The sequence below is a fragment of the Scyliorhinus torazame genome, chromosome 13, assembly GCF_047496885.1.
Source record: "Scyliorhinus torazame isolate Kashiwa2021f chromosome 13, sScyTor2.1, whole genome shotgun sequence".
In the NCBI taxonomy this organism is placed as follows: Eukaryota; Metazoa; Chordata; class Chondrichthyes; order Carcharhiniformes; family Scyliorhinidae; genus Scyliorhinus; species Scyliorhinus torazame.
Window position 1 is genome coordinate 157,415,284 of NC_092719.1, and position 18,899 is coordinate 157,434,182.

Sequence of the window (18,899 nt, forward strand, 5' to 3'; positions counted from 1 at the left end):
GCAGATGACACTAAAGTCGGTGGAGTTGCGGACAGTGCGGAAGGATGTTACAAGTTACAGAGGGACATAGATAAGCTGCAGCGCTGGGCTGAGAGGTGGTAAATGGAGTTTAATGCAGAAAAGTGTGAGATGATTCATTTTGGAAGGAATAACAGGAAGACAGAGTACTGGGCTAATGGTAAGATTCTTGGCAGTGTGGATGAGCAGAGAGATCTCGGTGTCCATGTACATAGATCCCTGAAAGTTGCCACCCAGGTTGAGAGGGTTGTTAAGAAGGCGTACGGTGTGTTAGCTTTTATTGGTCGAGGGATTGAGTTTCGGAGCCATGAGGTCATGTTGCAGCTGTACAAAACTCTGGTGTGGCCGCATTTGGAGTATTGCATGCAATTCTGGTCGCCGCATTATAGGAAGGATGTGGAAGCATTGGAAAGGGTGCAAAGGAGATTTACCAGAATGTTGCCTGGTATGGAGGGAAGATCTTATGAGGAAAGGCTGAGGGACTTGAGGCTGTTTTCGTTAGAGAGAAGAAGGTTAAGAGGTGACTTAATTGAGGCATACAAGATGATCAGAGGATTGGATAGGGTGGACAGTGAATACATTGTTTTGAATTGGTACTGCACCGGGTTTTAAAAGAAAAAACAAAATTGCCAGGAAGATATTATTGTATTCTTGAATTCTGAGACTTGGACTGAGCGATGTACTCAAGTGGTATAAAAAAAGAGGGCAGCACGGTGGAGCAGTGGTTAGCATTACTGCCTCAAGGCGCCAAGGTCCCAGGTTCGATCCCGGCTCTGGGTCACTGTCCGTGTGGAGTTTGCACATTCTCCCCATGTCTGCGTGGGTTTCGCCCCCGCAACCCAACGATGTGCAGAGTAGGTGAATTGGCTATGCTAAATTGCCCCTTAATTGGAAAAAAAAATGAATTGGGTACTCTAAATTGTTTTTTTAAAAGTGGTATAAAAAATCAGAAAGTTTATATCTGGAGGGGCGGGATATTAAAAAAAAAAAAAATCAGCAAGTCAGGCAGCATCTGTGGAGTGAGTTCACATTTCGAGTCTAATGGGACTTCTTCCGAATTGTCGAGGAAGAACTCTGAACAGAGTGGAGTCAATGGTGACTGTGTTTAACGGTTAGGGCGGTCTTTAGGACCCGGCTGAGGGTCAGCGCTTCTTCCCAGCGGTGGCTTGGGCGCATGCGCCTGTGAACACTGCTCACTGGAACAGAGTTGTAGGACTTGAACTGGAGGCTGGAAAGAAAGTCGGAAACATACAGAGGGAGAGAGAGAAGTGTCGGATTAAAATAACTGCTGCCGTCCCTGTATCCAAGGTCGCACTGGGAGAAAGTGCAAAGTGTCCTGAAGTTGGGGCACAGGGGGAGCCTCAGACACTGGCAGCTGGGGGGGAGGGAGGAGGTTCTGAAGCTTTTTCCTTTTGTTGGAAGATCCTGGATGGGGGACGTTCCCAGTCGGAGCCAGGAGCAAATGTTTACAGTGCCTTTGAAACGGTGAAGCTATGATTCCTGCAGCAAGGACTGGGCACCGTGCCTCACAGAAGCTGCTCCGGTGGATGTCCAGGGGCTGAGTGCTGTTAGCTGGGGAGGGGGTTTGGGGAGGTCCAACTTACTGAGGAGGAGGAGAGAGAGGGAGCCTATGAACCGTTTCTCACCTGTTTGAGCTGCACTTTGCGGAGGCTGACCACCATGTCTAAAGTGATTCAGAAGAAAAATCACTGGACCACCAAAGTGCACGAGAGTGTGGTCTGCAAGAACCGGCACGGGGAGCTGAGCTTTCTCGTCTCGGGCGGAGCGGAGAACGGCGAGTTCTCCTACTTGAGGGAAGCCAAGCAGGAGCAGATCGTTTACAGCACCGGGGAACTCAGAGAAGGGGAGCTGCTGCTGGAGGTTGACGGAGTCCATGTGTCCGGCCTGCCTCTCTATGATGTCCACGGCGTGGTCAAGAGCTGCAAGGGTCCGATCCGCCTGAAAACTGTCAGACAAGGTATGGAAAGTGGACAAAGTGCGGCTCCAGTGGGCGGAACATGGTGCCCGTGCTTTACACACACACACTTGACCCGGGGTTTCAGTCATGCCGGTGGATATTTGATTGGTGGTGGTGTTGTCAGTGCAGAGTGCCAGCCCAAGGCATCGTCCACCAGTTTGGGCGGTTGGCTTGACGAGATGATCGACCCGGCTCCTATTTTTAGAGCGCAGTGTTAATGGTGTTTGTGTGGAGAGGTGGAATTCATTGCTCTCCTGGGAGTATGTGCAGTGTACCAAGTTTATACAGGGTTTGGAAGATGCCCAGGTTTATTCAAGTGGCTGAGCATAGGTAAATAGTAAAGAGATTTCCCCAGCTGTGCTCCTGACACTGCTGCGAGACCGAGCTGCAGCCTCGCACCTGCTTTTATACATGTATGTCAGGAGTTGGCCCTAACTTACTGAGATTAACTATTGGCTTTATAACAGGATCCTTCCCTCTGTGTATTTATTCCAAAGGCTGCCGCTCTAACTGGTAGTTTTGGCACCTTTGTTAGCTTCTCTTCATCCCCCTTTTAATAATCAGGATGGACCAGAACAATTTTAGCAGCCTGAGAAATATTACTCTTTGAAAGAAAGATTTGCATTCATATAGTGCCTTTCATGACCTCTGGGGTACCTTTGAAGTGCTGTCACTTGTAATGTAAGGGAACACAGCAGCCAATTTGTGTGCAGCAAGGTCTCACAAACAGCGATGTGATACGGACCAAATATGTTGTTGTTGGAGAGTCATAGGGTTTTTACAGCATGGAAAGAGGCCCATCGGTCCATCATGTCTGCGTCAACCATCAAGCACCTATCTATTCTAATCCCATTTACTTGGTTTGTAGCCTTGTATGCTACGGTGTTTCAAGTGCTCATGTAAATAATTCATAAATGCTGGGGCGATTCTCCAAAATGGAGACCAAGTGTTCGCGCCGTCGTGAACGCCGTGGGCCAGACCCCATCGGAGACCCCCCCGGTGAAGGGTTGCTTTTCCCCGCCCCACAGGCCGCCCCCCCCCCCCCCCGACCCTTTGCGCAAAGTATCCGCCGGCAGCGACCAGGGGTGAACGGCGCCAGCGGGACTCTGTCATATCCGCTTGGCCGCTCCGTCCATCCGGGCTGACTAATCGGCGACCCCGCCAATTCCCGCGGCCGGCGCCGAATCAAACGCGCCGGCGCAAAATCAAACGTGCCGGCGCAAATGGCGCTGAATCGCCGCACCTTGGAGAATCGCGCACCGCGTCGGGGCATCGTGGTGCGGCTGCGGCAATTCTCTGGTGCAGTGCTCAGAGACCCCCCCCCCCGCCTCTACGCCTCTACCACCTTTTCAGGCAGTGAGTTCCAGTATCCCATCACATTCTGGGTGAAAAGGTTTTTCATCACATCCCCTCTAAGCCTCCTGCACCTTACCTTAAATCTATGCCCACTGGTTATTGACCCCTTCGCTAAGGGATTGATTGAAGGATAAGTAATGGCCAGGACAGAGGGATAACCCCTGCTATTCTTCAAAGTAGTGCCATGGGATCTATCGCATCCACTTAAAAACATACTTGGTTTAATATCTCATCCAAAAGGCAGTCACTCTGACAGTTAAAACTCCTTCAGTCCTGCATTGGAGAGTCAGCTAAATTTTTGTACTTAAGTGTCTGAAGTCGGACTTGAATTTACACTCGTCTCACTTAGATGCAAGTATACTATCAACTGAGGCATGAGTAACAACTTTCTGCCCTGATACGCTCGCACAAATCTTGGCCTCATGTCTCCCACCAAGATGAATATTTTTTTCATTGCTCTAATTGGAAGGCTTTAAAAAATGTAATGTAAGATTTTTGTTTGTGTAATTACTTTCTTCAAAGAAAGTGGGTTCTAAGAAATGAATGCCTTTTAGCAAGTATTGTGGACGGTTAAGTAGTATTCAAGTTGAAATGTAATATGTACTGGGTCCTGCAGGAGAAGGTAAAGCTGCAAGAGGTTGGTGACCTGCCTTTAATTTGTTGCAAGTGATATTTTAATAATTCTGACTGCAGGGTCCCTGTAGAAATGCATTATCAATCAAGACTACAAATTCAGTGTTATGTATAGCATGTGCTTAGGAAGGAATATATTCACCAACATGAATAGAAATGTGTTTCCCCTCATTTTTAAATCTAAAATAAATCCCCCTCTCTTTTGCATTTAGTGCAAGGCATTAGACACGAGCTTTCCAATGGTTTAGAATTGGAAGCCAATCCCTGCTGATCCTCTGGCTACAGGAATAATTTGGCCTGGTGAGCCAGAGAGGCAAGGAGTGGGTGGGGAAGAGGGAGGATATTGTACTTTTAATATTGAAGGAAAGCACAAGCAGAGTTGTGTTTCAAGGCCATAACACACCAGAGGTTCTGATGGTGATAAACAGTAAAATCAAGGCTTTTGTGCTCTGTGTATTGTTTAAATGTGCCTCAGCGCACTAAATGTGTTCTTTAAAACGTGTGCAAAAGAAGTAATTTATCTTGTTTGGTAAATTGGAAGGAAAACTTCCCATTCAGCCCAGTTAGAGTTTGTAGTTGTCCTTTTTACCCTCTTTTTGTTACCATTTTTGTTTTGTTTAGCATTTCCTATATTACAAAGTTCAAGACTTGTGTATCTGGCCTGTTGCTATTTTCCATTAAAATCTTACTTTTAAAACAGTGATTTAGAGTTAACTTTTCTTTTAAAAAAAAAAAATATATATATTTTATTAAAGTTTTTCGATCAAAAAGAATTTTCCATTTTTACAACTTTGTAACTAAATGTACATTGACCGTTATTTAAACAATATAGTAACTAACAACAAGTACAGAAAAAGAAACAGTAACATTGAAAAAATAAATATAATTATAAACAACTAGCATGGAAAAGAACAAAACAACCCCAAGGACCCACATGTACCCTCCCCTCCCCCCACCTCCCCCCTGGGTTGCTGCTGCTGTCTTTCCTGTTTTCCCTTATCGCTCTGCGAGATAGTCTAGGAACGGTTGCCACCGCCTGGTGAACCCCTGAGCCGAACCTCTTAGTGCGTACTTTATTTGCTCCAATTTAATAAACCCTGCCATGTCGTTTATCCAGGCCTCCACGCCCGGGGGTTTAGCTTCTTTCCACATTAGTAGAATCCTTCGCCGGGCTACTAGGGATGCAAAGGCCAAAACATCGGCCTCTCTCGCGTCCTGCACTCCCGACTCTTCTGTAACACCAAATATAGCCAACCCCCAGCTTGGTTCGACCCGGACCCCCACCACCTTTGAGATCACTCTTGCCACCCAGAACCCATGCAATACCGGACATGACCAAAACATGTGGGTGTGGTTCGCCGGGCTTCCCGCGCACCTCCCGCACCTATCCTCCACTCCAAAAAATCTACTCGGCCTTGCTCCCGTCATATGTGCCCTGTGTAGAACCTTGAATTGGATCAGGCTGAGCCTGGCACACGAGGACGAGGAATTTACCCTACTTGGGGCATCTGCCCACAGCCCCTCCTCAATCTCTTCCCCCAGCTCCTCCTCCCATTTACCCTTTAGCTCCTCTACCATCGTCTCCCCCTCGCCTCTCACTTCCCTGTATATATCGGACACTTTACCATCACCGACCCATGCACCCGAGATATCACTGTCCTGGATCCCCTGCGCCGGGAGCTGCGGAAATTCCCTCACCTGTTGCCTTGCAAATGCCCTCACTTGCATATATCGAAAGGCATTCCCAGGTGGCAACTCGTATTTTTCTACCAGTGCTCCCAGACTCGCGAACGTCCCGTCCAGGAACAAGTCCTTCAATTTCGCAATTCCTGCTCGTTGCCAAGATTAGAATCCCCTATCTATCCTTCCCGGGACGAACCTGTGGTTGTTCCTTATCGGGGACCACACCGAGGCACCCGTCACCCCCCTATGTCGTCTCCACTGCCCCCAAATCTTCAAAGTCGCCACCACCACTGGGTTTGTGGTGTATTTTTTCGGGGAAAACGGTAACGGCGCCGTCGCCAATGCTTTTTAACTTGTTCCCCTACAGGACGCCATCTCCAGCCTTTTCCACGCCGCTCCTTCTTCTTCCCTCATCCACTTACATATCATAGACACGTTGGCGGCCCAATAGTAATCACTCAGGCTCGGCAGTGCCAGTCCCCCTCTGTCCCTCCTACGCTGCAGGAACCCCCTCTTTACCCTTGGGGTCTTTCCGGCCCACACAAAGCTTATAATACTCCTATCCACTTTCTTGAAGAAGGCCTTTGTAATCAGTATGGGGAGGCACTGAAACACGAAAAGAAACCTCGGGAGGACCACCATTTTGACCGCCTGTACCCTACCCGCCAATGACAGGGGCACCATGTCCCATCTTTTAAAGTCCTCCTCCATCTGCTCCACCTGTCGTGTCAAGTTAAGTTTATGCAAGGTTCCCCAGTTCCTAGCCACCTGGATCCCTAGATATCGAAAGTCCCTTGCTACTCTCCTCAGCGGCAGATCGTCTATTCCCCTGCCCTGTTCCCCGGGGTGCATCACAAATATTTCATTCTTTCCCATGTTCAATTTGTATCCCGAGAACTCTCCAAGTGTCTGCATTATCTCAGGCATCCCCTCCACTGGGTCCGCCACATATAGCAGCAGATCATCCGCATATAATGACACCCGATGTTCCTCTCCTCCTCTAAGCACCCCTCTCCACTTCCTAGAGCCCCTCAGCGCTATGGCCAATGGCTCGATTGCCAACGCGAACAGTAACGGGGACAAGGGACACCCCTGTCTTGTGCCTCTATGTAATCGGAAATAGTTGGATCGTTGCCTGTTTGTAACCACGCTTGCCACCGGGGCCCCGTACAGGAGCTGAACCCATCTGATGAACCCCTCTCCAAATCCAAATCTCCTCAGTACCTCCCACAGGTAGTCCCACTCCACTCTATCGAATGCCTTCTCTGCATCCATCGCCACCACTATCTCCGCCTCCCCCTCCGGTGGGGACATCATCATTACCCCCAGCAACCTTCGTATGTTGGCATTCAATTGCCTCCCTTTAACAAACCCTGTCTGGTCGTCATGCACCACCCCTGGGGCACAGTCCTCCATTCTAGTCGCCATCACCTTGGTCAGTAACTTGGCGTCTACATTTAGGCGGGAGATGGGCCTGTATGACCCGCCCCCCCCCTTCCTAAGTTGTTGGGCCAGCAGTCGGCTCGCCTTTTCCCCATACTCGTATTGTATTCCCTGTGCCTTCCTCCACTGCGTCTCCGCCTTACCCGTGGTCAGCAGGTCAAACTCCGTCTGTAGTCTCCGTCTTTCCCTGTATAACCCTTCATCCGGGGCCTCTGCATATTGCCTATCCACCCTCAGAATCTCCCCGATCAGTCTCTCCCTTTCTTTACCCTCTTCTTTCCCCTTGTGGGCTCTAATGGAAATCAGCTCCCCCCTAACTACCGCTTTCAGCGCCTCCATACTACTCCCACCTGGACCTCTCCATCATCGTTGACCTCTAGGTACCTTTCAATACATCCCCTCACCCTTCCACATACCCCCTCATCTGCCAACAGTCCCATGTCTAATCTCCAAAGTGGGCGCTGCTCCTTCTCCTCTCCTAGATCCACCCAGTGTGGGGCGTGATCTGAAACGGCTATAGCTGAATATTCCATTCCTGCCACTTTCAGGATCAGCGCCCTTCCCAGGACAAAAAAGTCTATCCGGGAGTATACTTTATGGACGTGGGAGAAGAAGGAAAACTCCTTACTCCTCGGTCTAGCAAATCTCCAGGGATCTACTCCTCCCATCTGCTCCATAAACCCCTTAAGCACCTTGGCTGCTGCCGGCCTCCTCCCGGTCCTAGATCTGGACCGGTCCAGCCCTGGGTCCAGCACCGTGTTGAAGTCCCCCCCCCCCCCCCAATACCAAATTTCCCATCTCTAGGTCCGGAATGCGCCCCAACATACGCTTCATAAAACCCGCGTCATCCCAGTTCGGGGCATATACGTTCACCAGCACCACCGCCTCACCTTGCAATCTGCCACTCACCATTACGTACCTGCCCCCACTGTCCGCCACTATGGTCTTAGCCTCAAACAGTACCCGTTTCCCCACCAGTATTGCCACCCCTCTATTTTTCACATCTAATCCTGAGTGGAAAACCTCTCCCACCCATCCTTTCCTTAATCTGGCCTGATCCGCCACTTTCAGGTGCGTCTCTTGAAGCATAACCACATCCGCCTTCAGTCATTTTAGGTGCGCAAATACCCTTGCCCTCTTAATCGGCCCTTTCAACCCTCTCACGTTCCACGTGATCAACCGGGTTGGGGGGCCCTTTACCCCCCCCCATCGTCGACTAGCCATCCCCTTTTTTAAACCAGCTCCTCACCCGGGTCCCACGCACCCGTTTGTCCCCCAGACGGCGCCCTCCCGTCCCGACCATCCCGTCCCGACCATCCCATCCCATATTAGCTCCCCCTTACCCTCAGCAGCAGCAACCCAGTTAATCCCCCCGCTAGATTCCCTTCTAGCTTGATTGCTCCCCCCATATTGCTTCCGGGAGTCAGCAAACTCTGGCTGACCTCGGCTTCCCCCATTTACCCTTGGCCTCGCTGCGTGTGGGGCCCCACTCCTTCCTGCGCCCACTTTTCCCGCCACAATTTCCGTAGCGCGGGAGAAAAGCCCGCGCTGCCCTCTCGGCCACGCCCCTAATGGCGCAGTTTCCTCTCCCCTTCCCTGTCCCCTTCCCCACCGACGCCCACATTTCTTCGTGTGCCCCCCCCCCCCTATGGGGGTGGGGGAGAAAAAATTCTCCCGTCCAACATTTTTACAGATAAGCCCTCCCCCTCTCCCCCCTTTACAATTCCTTGCCACCACCTCGCTACTTCTTGCCAAACATCCATTCCTCAAATCTAGTCCAACTTCTCTTCTTGAATAAATGTCCACTCCTCCTCCGCCGTCTCGAAGTAGTGGTGTTTGCCCTGGTGTGTAACCCACAGTCTTGCCAGCTGCAACATTCCAAATTTCACTTTTTTCTTGTGGAGCACCGCCTTGGCCCGATTGAAACTCGCCCTCCTTCTCGCCACCTCCGCACTCCAATCTTGATACACGCGGATCACCGCGTTCTCCCACCTGCTACTCCGTGTCTTCTTAGCCCATCTCAGGACCATCTCTCTGTCTTTGTAGCGGTGGAACCTCACCACGATTGCTCGCGGTATTTCCCCTGCCTTTGGTCTTCTCACGAGGACCCGGTATGCTCCCTCCACTTCCATGGGGCCCGTCGGGGCCTCAGCTCCCATTAAAGTATGGAGCATCTTACTCACATACGCCCCAACATCCGCTCCCTCTGACCGTTCGGGAAGACCCAAAATCCTTAAATTCTTCCTCGAGCTATTTTCCAGGGCTTCCAGCCTTTCTATGCACCTCTTATGTAGTGCCTCGTGCATCTCTGTCTTCACCACCAAGCCCTGTATCTCGTCATCATTCTTGGCTGCCTTTGCCTTCACTCCACGGATCTCCATCTCCTGGGTCTTTTGCGTCTCCTTCAATCCCTCAATCGCCAGCAACATCGGCGCCAGCACCTCCTTCTTGAGCTCCTCCACACATCGCCGGTGGAACTCCTGCTGTTCCGGGCCCCATACCATCTGGGCTCCCTCAGCCGCCATCTTGCTACTCCCTTTTCTCTGCCGCTGCTCCAGAGGATCCTCCACAATCTGGCCACTACTATCGCTTCTTTCCATCCACACCTGGGGGGACTCCTTCCTTTATCGCCTCACACTGAGTTTGGCCGTGAAAAATTTCCGTTGGGGCTCCCGATAAGAGCCCAAAAGTCCGTTAAAACGGGAGGTGCCGAAACGTGCGACTCAGCTGGTCATCGCCGCAACCGGAAGTCTAACTTAATCTTTCTTAATCTGATTAACCATTATGATTACGTTTACATTTACAAGCATGGTGAATTTGTTTTAACATATTTGGCTTGGATAAATGGCAGTCTATTGAAGCATGTTGTTTAAGGACATGTTTGGATTATAGATTACACTGGGTATATTTGGACTTTTAAGTGAAGATAAGGTTACTGTTATGGAATATTCTCAGGTTATGTCATCTGAATAAACCTGGCTCAGTTGTTAAAGGTTCAAAGAACAATCCCAAAAAGGACATTTTGTATCACCACTTGGAATTTTCTATGTCAAGAGTTCAGAGGAATACCCTTTTAGTAAAATAGGGCCAGTTTGTAAACCTTCTGGCAGTTAAATAACAATAATATTTATGTTGTGAAGTCTCATTCAAGTTGTGTAGAAGCTTATAATTTGTCTTTCAGGATGGTAGGATTTTAGGACATTTCATCACCTTCAAAAAGAAAGCATCTGTGTATTCATTCTATAGCAGTCAAAGGACAAAGTCCAAAGTGGCCAAGCATGTTTCATGCTACTGTTTTTCTGGTAGTGTCTGCTGAATTCAGCACAGCGTTATGTGGAAGCTTAAATCCAAATGACTGTTCTTAAAACACAGATTATACCACTATGATCTAATGCGCAGTATTGACAATGGAGCTAGTGAACCATCAGACAAAATCCTTCTACTATCTCTTGTGGTTCATTTGTGATCACTAAGGCTCCTGCCATATTGACCTGCGAAAAAGCCTGATCCTTTTCCTGAGTCTGGAGATTTCCTGGGTTACCATATGATTCAAGGTCATTCCTTTCCAAATAGAAAAATAAATCTTAGCTTTTTTTTACTCTTTTGATGCATCAGTGACCACGTTTAATGTACATGTTTAGTGTCTGTCACTCAGCAGTTCAGGTAAAGGAAGATAGAAAAAGCAGTAGGCCATTTAGCCCCCAGTTCTGCCATTCAGACTGTTCGGTACCCCAATTCCATTTTACTCACTTTTGTTCCATATCCTTTTATACTTTAATCAAAGAAAAGTTTGCTGATGCCTAGTCTCGTCATCCACATCCTTTTGGGGAGTTAGTATCAGATTCCTACTATCCTTTTTGCTTTTTAAAAAAAAAAATGTACTTCCTGATTTCATTAGGACACAACTCTTATTTTAAGATTTAATAATAAATAAATTGAGAGTACACGCGGACAGTGACCCGGGGCTGGGATCGAACCCGGGTTCTCAGCACCATGAGGCAGCAGTGCTAACCACTGCACCGCCCTGCCTGAGTTTTCTATCAGAAGAATTTGTTTCTCCGCATCCAACTTTGAATCTCTGATGATTTTAAGCACGTCAATTCAATCACCGTGAGTAAGTTGAAGGAAATACAAGCCTAGTTCCTGCAACTTGCCTTCATAATATAATCCTTGAAGCCCCAGTATCATTCTGGTGAAGAAAACTATAAATTCAAATTTGGCCTAGTTCATCTGGTTTGGGTCAGTAATTGGCGCATTCTTGTTTGCTGAAGTGATCCAGTCCAGGTTTCCTATTCCTTATAGCAGTCCAGTGACCTCTTTTTCAGACTAAATGGATGTGAACTTTATAAACTGATGTTGTCCTCATCTATTTGGATGGTCTTCAAGAAGTGACTATAGATTTATAGACATTTTTAGCACAGAATTGGCCATTTGACCCATCGTGTCCATGCTGGGACACACAGATCTGACTGCACGAATCCCATTTCCGAGCGCATGGCCAATATTCCTGGAGGTTATGGCAGGGCAAGTGAGTATCTAAATACTTCAGAGGTAAGAGTTTCTGACTCAAACACAATTACAGGAAGTGAGTTCCAGACTCCCACCACCCTCTGAGTGAACAGGTTTCTCTTCAACTGCCCTCTTAGTCTTCTACCTCTTACCTCAAATCTATACCCCTGGTTATTGGTCCCTCTACTAATGAGAAAGCGTCTTCCCACCCACCCTATCTACGCCCTTCATAATGCTACACCCCTATTATCTAGCTTAATCCACCATAAAAATAACACTTGATTTACGAGAAGGGGAAGGGGGAGGGTGATGGGAAAGACCTTAAAGGAAGTGCTGGCAATGCAATTGTGGAGCTGTTTCAGAGTTCGGAGTGTAGGGCCTGGAAATCACATTAACAGCAGCTGGGTACTTTACATAACAGACTAAAGCTGGGGAAACCCAGAGTCTCAGGAGAATTGGAGATGGAGGAGTGAAAGAAACAATGAATGGGTTTGAGTACAAGGATGAGAAACTTAAATTCATTTTTTAAACGTATTATTTTTCTGTGGAAATACCTGGAATGTACAATGTGCTGGAGTTTGGAATGTTTCACTTTCTGTCAGTTCCACCAAAAACTGCAGCTACAAGGTTATCCAGAGGTCACTTGAAATGGTGACATAATCATGTTCACTTATCTCATTTGGGATTAGTAGACTGGCTGAGGAGAACTGTTTACTATTCCATGGTTGAGTCTGATTTCAAAACTGAAGTTTAAGCAGTTGTGCTCTAGGTCTCTAAGGGGTTTTTGTTCCTGATTTTATTCTTGAAAAGTCTTGGGGTGCAGTTGTCCTTGGCAATGCTTCAGATGCAGCTAGTTGTGACCTTCATGTTTTTACAGTTGTGACAGATTATATTCTTGTACTGGAGTTATGGGAAAGAAAGTTTGGGGGAAAGGCTTTGGTAGTTTTAAAAATACTGCCTGCAGCTGAATTGGAGGAAGATGGGTAAAAAATTGAACTGGGCATTTATGAGTCTTACTTATGCTAATACTAATATAATACAGGCTGAGTATCCTTTATCCGTAGATCTGAAAACCGAACACATCCAAAATCCACTTTTATTCAACCTCATTGACCATTAGCACGGGAAATCTAGTTGTTTGTTCGCACTGTTTACCGTGCATTTTTGTGGTGAACATGTCAGAAAGAAACTTTTTCAGGTACCCTGTATTTATTATTCATTGCCTCATTTTCTAGCCATTTTATTTACTTTAGAGTATACATAGCCTAGGTCAAGGCTACTGTAAGGCTATTGTAATGTAAGTTTTTATGCAGTATCTGAAAACCAAAAGTATCAAATTCTAAATGCAACTGCCCCCCAGGGTTCTGGATAAACGATACTCGAATTGAAATTGAAGTGCTGTGGTAATTTTATTCTACCTGCCTTTTTGCCTTTTGGTGGGCTTGTGAAGTTAGGTGATCACTCATATATGTTTATGATTGCAAACCACGAATATATATTGTTCGTTGTTCCCATCCCATAATCTGGTCACATTGGAGGTTAGAACAGTACTACATATCCACTCTGCTGTTGTCTGGTGTCATTGTCATAGGTGGTGTGTAGGTTGAGGGAATTCTTTTTTAATCCTGTGCAACTCGTTCCTTTTTATCCTGTGATTATTGTTTCGATCCCAATTTATACAAGTTTCTTTTAATTCATTTTTACGGGTTGTAGGCTTCGCTGGCTAGGGCAGCATTTGTTGCCCATCCTAATTGCCCCGTGAAGGTGGTGGTGCACGGCGCCGAGGACGCAGGTTCGATCCTGACCCTAGGTCACTGTCCGTGTAGAGTTTGCACATTCACAACCCAAAGATGTTCAGGTTAGGTTGATTGACCACGCTAAATTGCCCCTTAATTGGGGGGGAAAAAAAAGAAGTGGTGATGAGCAGCCTTCTTGAACCACTGCAGACCATGTGGTGTAAGTACATCCACTGTGCTATTACAGAGGGAGTTCCAGGATTTTGACCCAGCAACAGTGAATGTCCAGCGATATATTTCAAAGTCAGGATGGTGAGCGACTTGAAGGGGAACTTCCAAGCGGTCGTATTTCCACACATCTGTTGCCCTTGTCCTTCTCATGGACATGGATTTGGAGGGTGCTGGCGTAGGAGCCTTGATGAGTTCCTGAATTTTGTAGACGGTACACACTGTTGTTACTGTCCATCGGTGGTGGAGGGAGTGAATGTTTGTGGAAAGGGTGCCAATCAAGCAGGCTGGGTTGTCCTGGACTGTGTTGAGCTTCTTGAGTGTTGTTAAAGCTGCACAAAAACCAGGCATGTAGGAGTATTCCATCTCCCTCGTGTCTTGTGCCTTGAGGTGGTGGACAGCTTTGGGGATGCTGGAGGTGAGTTACTCGTCACAGGATTCCTAGCCTCTGACCTGCTCTTGTAGTCACAGTATTTATATGGCTAGTTCAGTTTCTGGTCAATGGTAACCCTCAGGATGTTGATAGTGGAGGATTCAGTGATGGTAATGCCATTGAACTGGACAGAATGATCCCATAATGGAACACTGGCTCAAAAGTCAGTAACTTTTACTTTGTTTTATGAAACGCGGAGGAACAGAGCTGCAGGACTGCGAATTAGATTTAACAACAAAAAAAAATACATTTATTGAAGACGAAAAGTTGGATTATTATACTCCTTTACTGTCTGTGTGGAGATTACACATTCTCCCCGTGTTTGCGTGGGTTTCATCTCCACAACCCAAAGATGTGCAGGGTAGGTGGGTTGGACAAGCTAAATTACCCTTTTAATTGGACAAAATGAATTGGGTACTCTAAATTTATTTTTAAAAAGCACACTTAAAACTTTACCTTATTCCTAATGCTTACCAATACAAATATAAATCCCTTCAAATTGTATATGGATTCCTCTTTTTGTTTTGCCTATCCGTACTTTCTCTTCCTTTATGTCTTGCTGAATTTCCCTCAAAATGCATTTGTGAGGGCAAGTGGAAAACCACTCTGGTAGGCTCTCAATAAATAACCTGGAACTCGCTTTTCCTACTGTTGTGCATGGATATTCCATAGATTCCCTACAGTGCGTAGGAGGTCATTTGGCCTGTCGAGTCTGCACCAACCCTACCTAGGCTCACTTCCCCCACCTAATCTGCACATCTTTGGACTGTGGGTGGAGACCGGAGCACCCGGAGGAAACCTGCATAGACATGGGCAGAACACACAACCTCCACGCAGTCACCCAAAGAAAGAATTAAACCTGGGTCCCTGGTGCTGTGAGGCAGCAGTGCTAGCCACTGTGTCACCCCTTTCTTTGTTCGAGAAAATTCCTGGCTGGCTCTACTTCCCTGAGTAGCAAGATGAGACTGAGCTCGTGGTCAGAAATTGGAGTAGTGTTTCTCTTCTCTGTGGTGGAACTCAGTTCAACAACACCTCTTTGATACATGCTTATCCACTCGTATTCACAGCTGATTTGCCTTTGTGCCTGATCCTGAGGAAGTATCACTAATATAGTACAAATCAAGCTTTTCAAAGGAAAGGTTTGATATTTTGAAGGGCAGTGAAATAAACTTTAACATTATTAATGGGGCATACTAGTTGCTTGTCTGTAAACAGCAAAATGCAAACTGTGTACATCACCATTTGTTGCTTTATCGTTCCCTTGAGAGATGATGCTTTGCAAAAGATAAAAACATTTTCTTTACGTTTTGATGTTTATTTTCCTGACTGCTTCACTTACACCTGGTTCTTAGCTCTGTTGATTCTCAGCATTCCAAAATCTCGAACATGCATTCCTGATTTTCTCTCGCCTTTCCTATCAGGCTTTTAAAATCCAGTCACCCTGTTTTGAGTCATCACTCCAATACCTGCATTTCAATCATAGCCCTGACCACTGGATTTGAGGCCCTAATTCCAGGTTAGGCTGTTGGATTGAGTCTACCACCAAACACTCCGTCAGTAGCCATCACCCTGCTGTATGTCGTGGCGTTAAAATAGGCAATATTGGATTCCTTATTTCTGATCAAGGCTGAAATACTGTACGTTCAGCAGCTCAAGGTATCACGGTTATCAGCCTTCTCAACGCACTATCATTATCGCTCACCTAACAAAGTGCATAATATAAAGAATTCTGTAAAATATTGGGGCAGGTGACACTGACCTTTCGAAGAGGTTGAGATCAGGCAATGCTGTTCTACATTGTAGGTCAATAGTACCACTTGGAGGAAAACCGTAAGATATAATTACGGCAACTTAATTGAGGAACAGAAGACGAAGCTTGGGATCAGAAGTGATTCAAGCTATTTGACCACAGCACCATGACACTGTGCCTGCCCCCACGACAAATCTGGTTTCTCCAACAGGTCAGAATTCAAAGGGAAAAATAAAACTTAATGAAGTAATGATGCAAACAGCTGGATAGAAAATGTTAAATGTGATCCAGGTGCAGGAAAAAGATCATTGCAATGAAGAAGAATGATAATTATGACTTAATTAAAATAAATAACCAGGAAGTTAGGCCAATCCTGGATGACAGGATTTCTTCTCCCTGGAGAATGAACTAAGTTAGACAGATATTCTGGATGTAATGGAGAGTTCCAATTTTTAAAAGATTCCTGAAAAACATAATGCATTATAGCAAATAGATAAATGATTTATGAAATAAATAGTAACAAAAACAGTCAGACAAAGTTTAGAAAAATTTGAAGAGACTTGGCTTGAGAAATAGTCAGGAAAATGTTTTGAATTACATTTATAAAAAAAAAAAAAAAAAAAAAAAATTTAGAGTACCCAATTCATTTTTTCCAATTAAGGGGCAATTTAGTGTGGCCAATCCACCTAGCCTGCACATCTTTGGGTTGTGGGGGCGAAACCCACGCAAAAATGGGGAGAATGTGCTAACTCCACACGGACAGTGACCCAGAGCCGGGATTGAACCTGGGACCTCGGTGCCGTGAGGCTGCAGGGCTAACCCACTGCACCACCGTGCTGCCCAAATTATATTTATATTCTTAATATAGATTTCCTTTTTAAATATCTTGGCAACATGTCCATAAATGTGTCTTAAGAATTCTACCCCTGTGATCAGTTAGGGACTGGTTTAGCACAGGGCTAAATAGCTGGCTTTTAAAGTAGACTAAGGCAGGCCAGCAGCGCGGGTTCAATTCCCGTACCAGCCTCCCCGAACAGGCACTGGAATGGGGCGACTAGCGGCTTTTCACAGTAACTTAATTTGAAGCCTACTTGTGACAATCAGCGATTTTCATTTCATTTCATTTTCATTTATTTTGGCAATAGCACCCGGGGACGGTGGCTGCCAATGACAGTCTGGAATACAGACTAGAGAAGGTGCACTTGAATTGCTTTCTTGAGATGGAGTGCACCACCACCCCTAAATATTACCTGTGTTGACCATTGAAAGAAATTGGATTCAAATGTAGCCTCGAACACGCTGTCTCATTCATTGTTGGAGCTTCCCAGATTGTCTCCAGCATTATTGAGTTAATATTGAAGTGTCACCTGCTGGGGGTTCATTGGTGCTCCAATATTGCACTGTTGAGTGAATAAATGTGAGGCTTTGTTTGCAATTTCACATGTGATGAGCTGCAAATCTTGACTTATTTTTGTTTTGATACTGTAGTTCTTCAGATCAGCTCCCTTCCCTGAAGGCTTTGAAACCTCACTCTTGCCCACGTTTCAATCTATATCTTGAGATGGAACCAAATTTGTTTTGCACCATTATCTTCTCACACCAGACAGATAGTCCATGATGTACAACAAGAAATTGTCTACGTACAGGGTCACCCTGTGGTCCCTACTCCTCTCCCTATTCCCTTCCACCCAGCCAATAACCTAAGTGCGATAGCCAATGGCTCAAGCTATACAGGTACATGAGTATTGTGTCTGTTAGGTGGGTCTCGTATGAAAAATAAAGTCAAAAGGTCCCCAAAAATTACATATCAACAGTGAATTCAGAGGGGAATTACAGGAAGCTTGTTGGGATGAACCTTATTGTTAACAAAGAGATCCTGTGACCTTGCTGGTGTCCCTGGTACTTCCCTACATTATCAGAAGTGTTTCCTGTTGTTCTGTTTTAGCAGAATGTACAACTTTATTAGCTTCATCACTGTCTTACTGGAAGAATTATAGAACTTGATTATTGTGAGAATGCTGATTTACTACTTTTTAATATCAAGAGTAAGGTTAGCGAATAAATCCTATTCCCTTCATTGGTTACAAATCTGACATAGGATCATGAAGGTTGGATAAGGGAAGACCATGTGATTGTGCAGTATTCTCTGACTTTACAGAGTATTATCTTGTTATGGCTGTATCTTGCATTAGCTTATTTTTAATTTCAGCATTTCCTTGGAACTAACCAGCCCTGTTCACATTGCACAGGACAAAGTGATTTGCGTAAGAAACAAGTGGAAGGTTCAAGCGGGAGTGGGAGGAGGAACTGCGGGAAGTGGGGGGAAATGGAGGCTGGGTTGTGGGAGGAGGCTCAGAGGAGGGTAAATGCAACTTCGGCGTGCGCAAGGCTTATCCAGTTTAAGGTAGTACATAGGGCGCATATGACAGTGGCAAAGGTGAGTAGGTTCTTTGAGGGGTTGGAAGATGGGTGTGGGCTCCATGGCAGGCCTGCAAACCATGTTCATAAGTTTTGAGCATGTCCAAAACTGAAGGGGTTCTGGCAGGGGTTCGTAGACTTAATGTCCGAGGTGCTGACGGTGAAGGTGGCCCCGAGGCCAGAAGTGGTGATATTCGGTGTGTCAAAAGATCCAGGAGTCCGGGGGTGAGAAAGGCCAAAGTTTTGCCTTTGCCTCCCTGGTAGCCCAGAGATGGATTTTGCTGGAGTGGAGGGAGTCAGAGCCACCGAAGCCGGGGGGTGTGGGTGAGTGACCTGGCGGAGTTCCTACGGTTAGAGAAAGTTTCACCTGAGGGTCAGATGATGGATTTGCCCGGAGATGGAAGCAGTTGGTTTGTTTTTAATGTATATACAAATGCGTTAATTAAAGTATTTAAAAAAAAAAGAATAAGCGGAAGGTGTGTAATACACAAGTAATGAGTAGTGAAATTCATTGGACTCCAGACTGATACAGTAAGATTTACAGGGTGCAATACCTGAATAATATATAGGTATCTGCTGCAAAACTGGAGCCAAAGATACAATGATATGACATTATTTTGTCAAGGGAAAAAGCATATGTATTTTCCAATTGACGTGTCAAGGCTCGATTTTTCTGGGCCTTGCTCTTTGAAACAAAATACAGCAATCTTTAGA

At 46.2% G+C, this 18,899-nt stretch overlaps 1 protein-coding gene across 10 annotated transcripts in view; it reads left to right on the plus strand.

The window, feature by feature from the left end:
- The first annotated feature begins 1,208 nt into the window (after positions 1-1,208).
- magi1b (membrane associated guanylate kinase, WW and PDZ domain containing 1b) overlaps positions 1,209-18,899 on the plus strand; it is a 679,590-nt gene continuing 661,899 nt past the window's right edge. For 6 of the 10 annotated variants that reach the window (XM_072472316.1, XM_072472318.1, XM_072472321.1 and 3 more), the window contains exon 1: positions 1,210-1,996. In XM_072472316.1, the coding sequence (XP_072328417.1) occupies positions 1,699-1,996 (298 nt within the window). In that variant the 5' untranslated portion in view covers positions 1,210-1,698. Of the gene's footprint in view, positions 1,997-18,899 lie in introns of all 10 variants that reach the window. The other 4 variants (XM_072472314.1, XM_072472315.1, XM_072472317.1 and 1 more) reach the window with 2 other exon arrangements.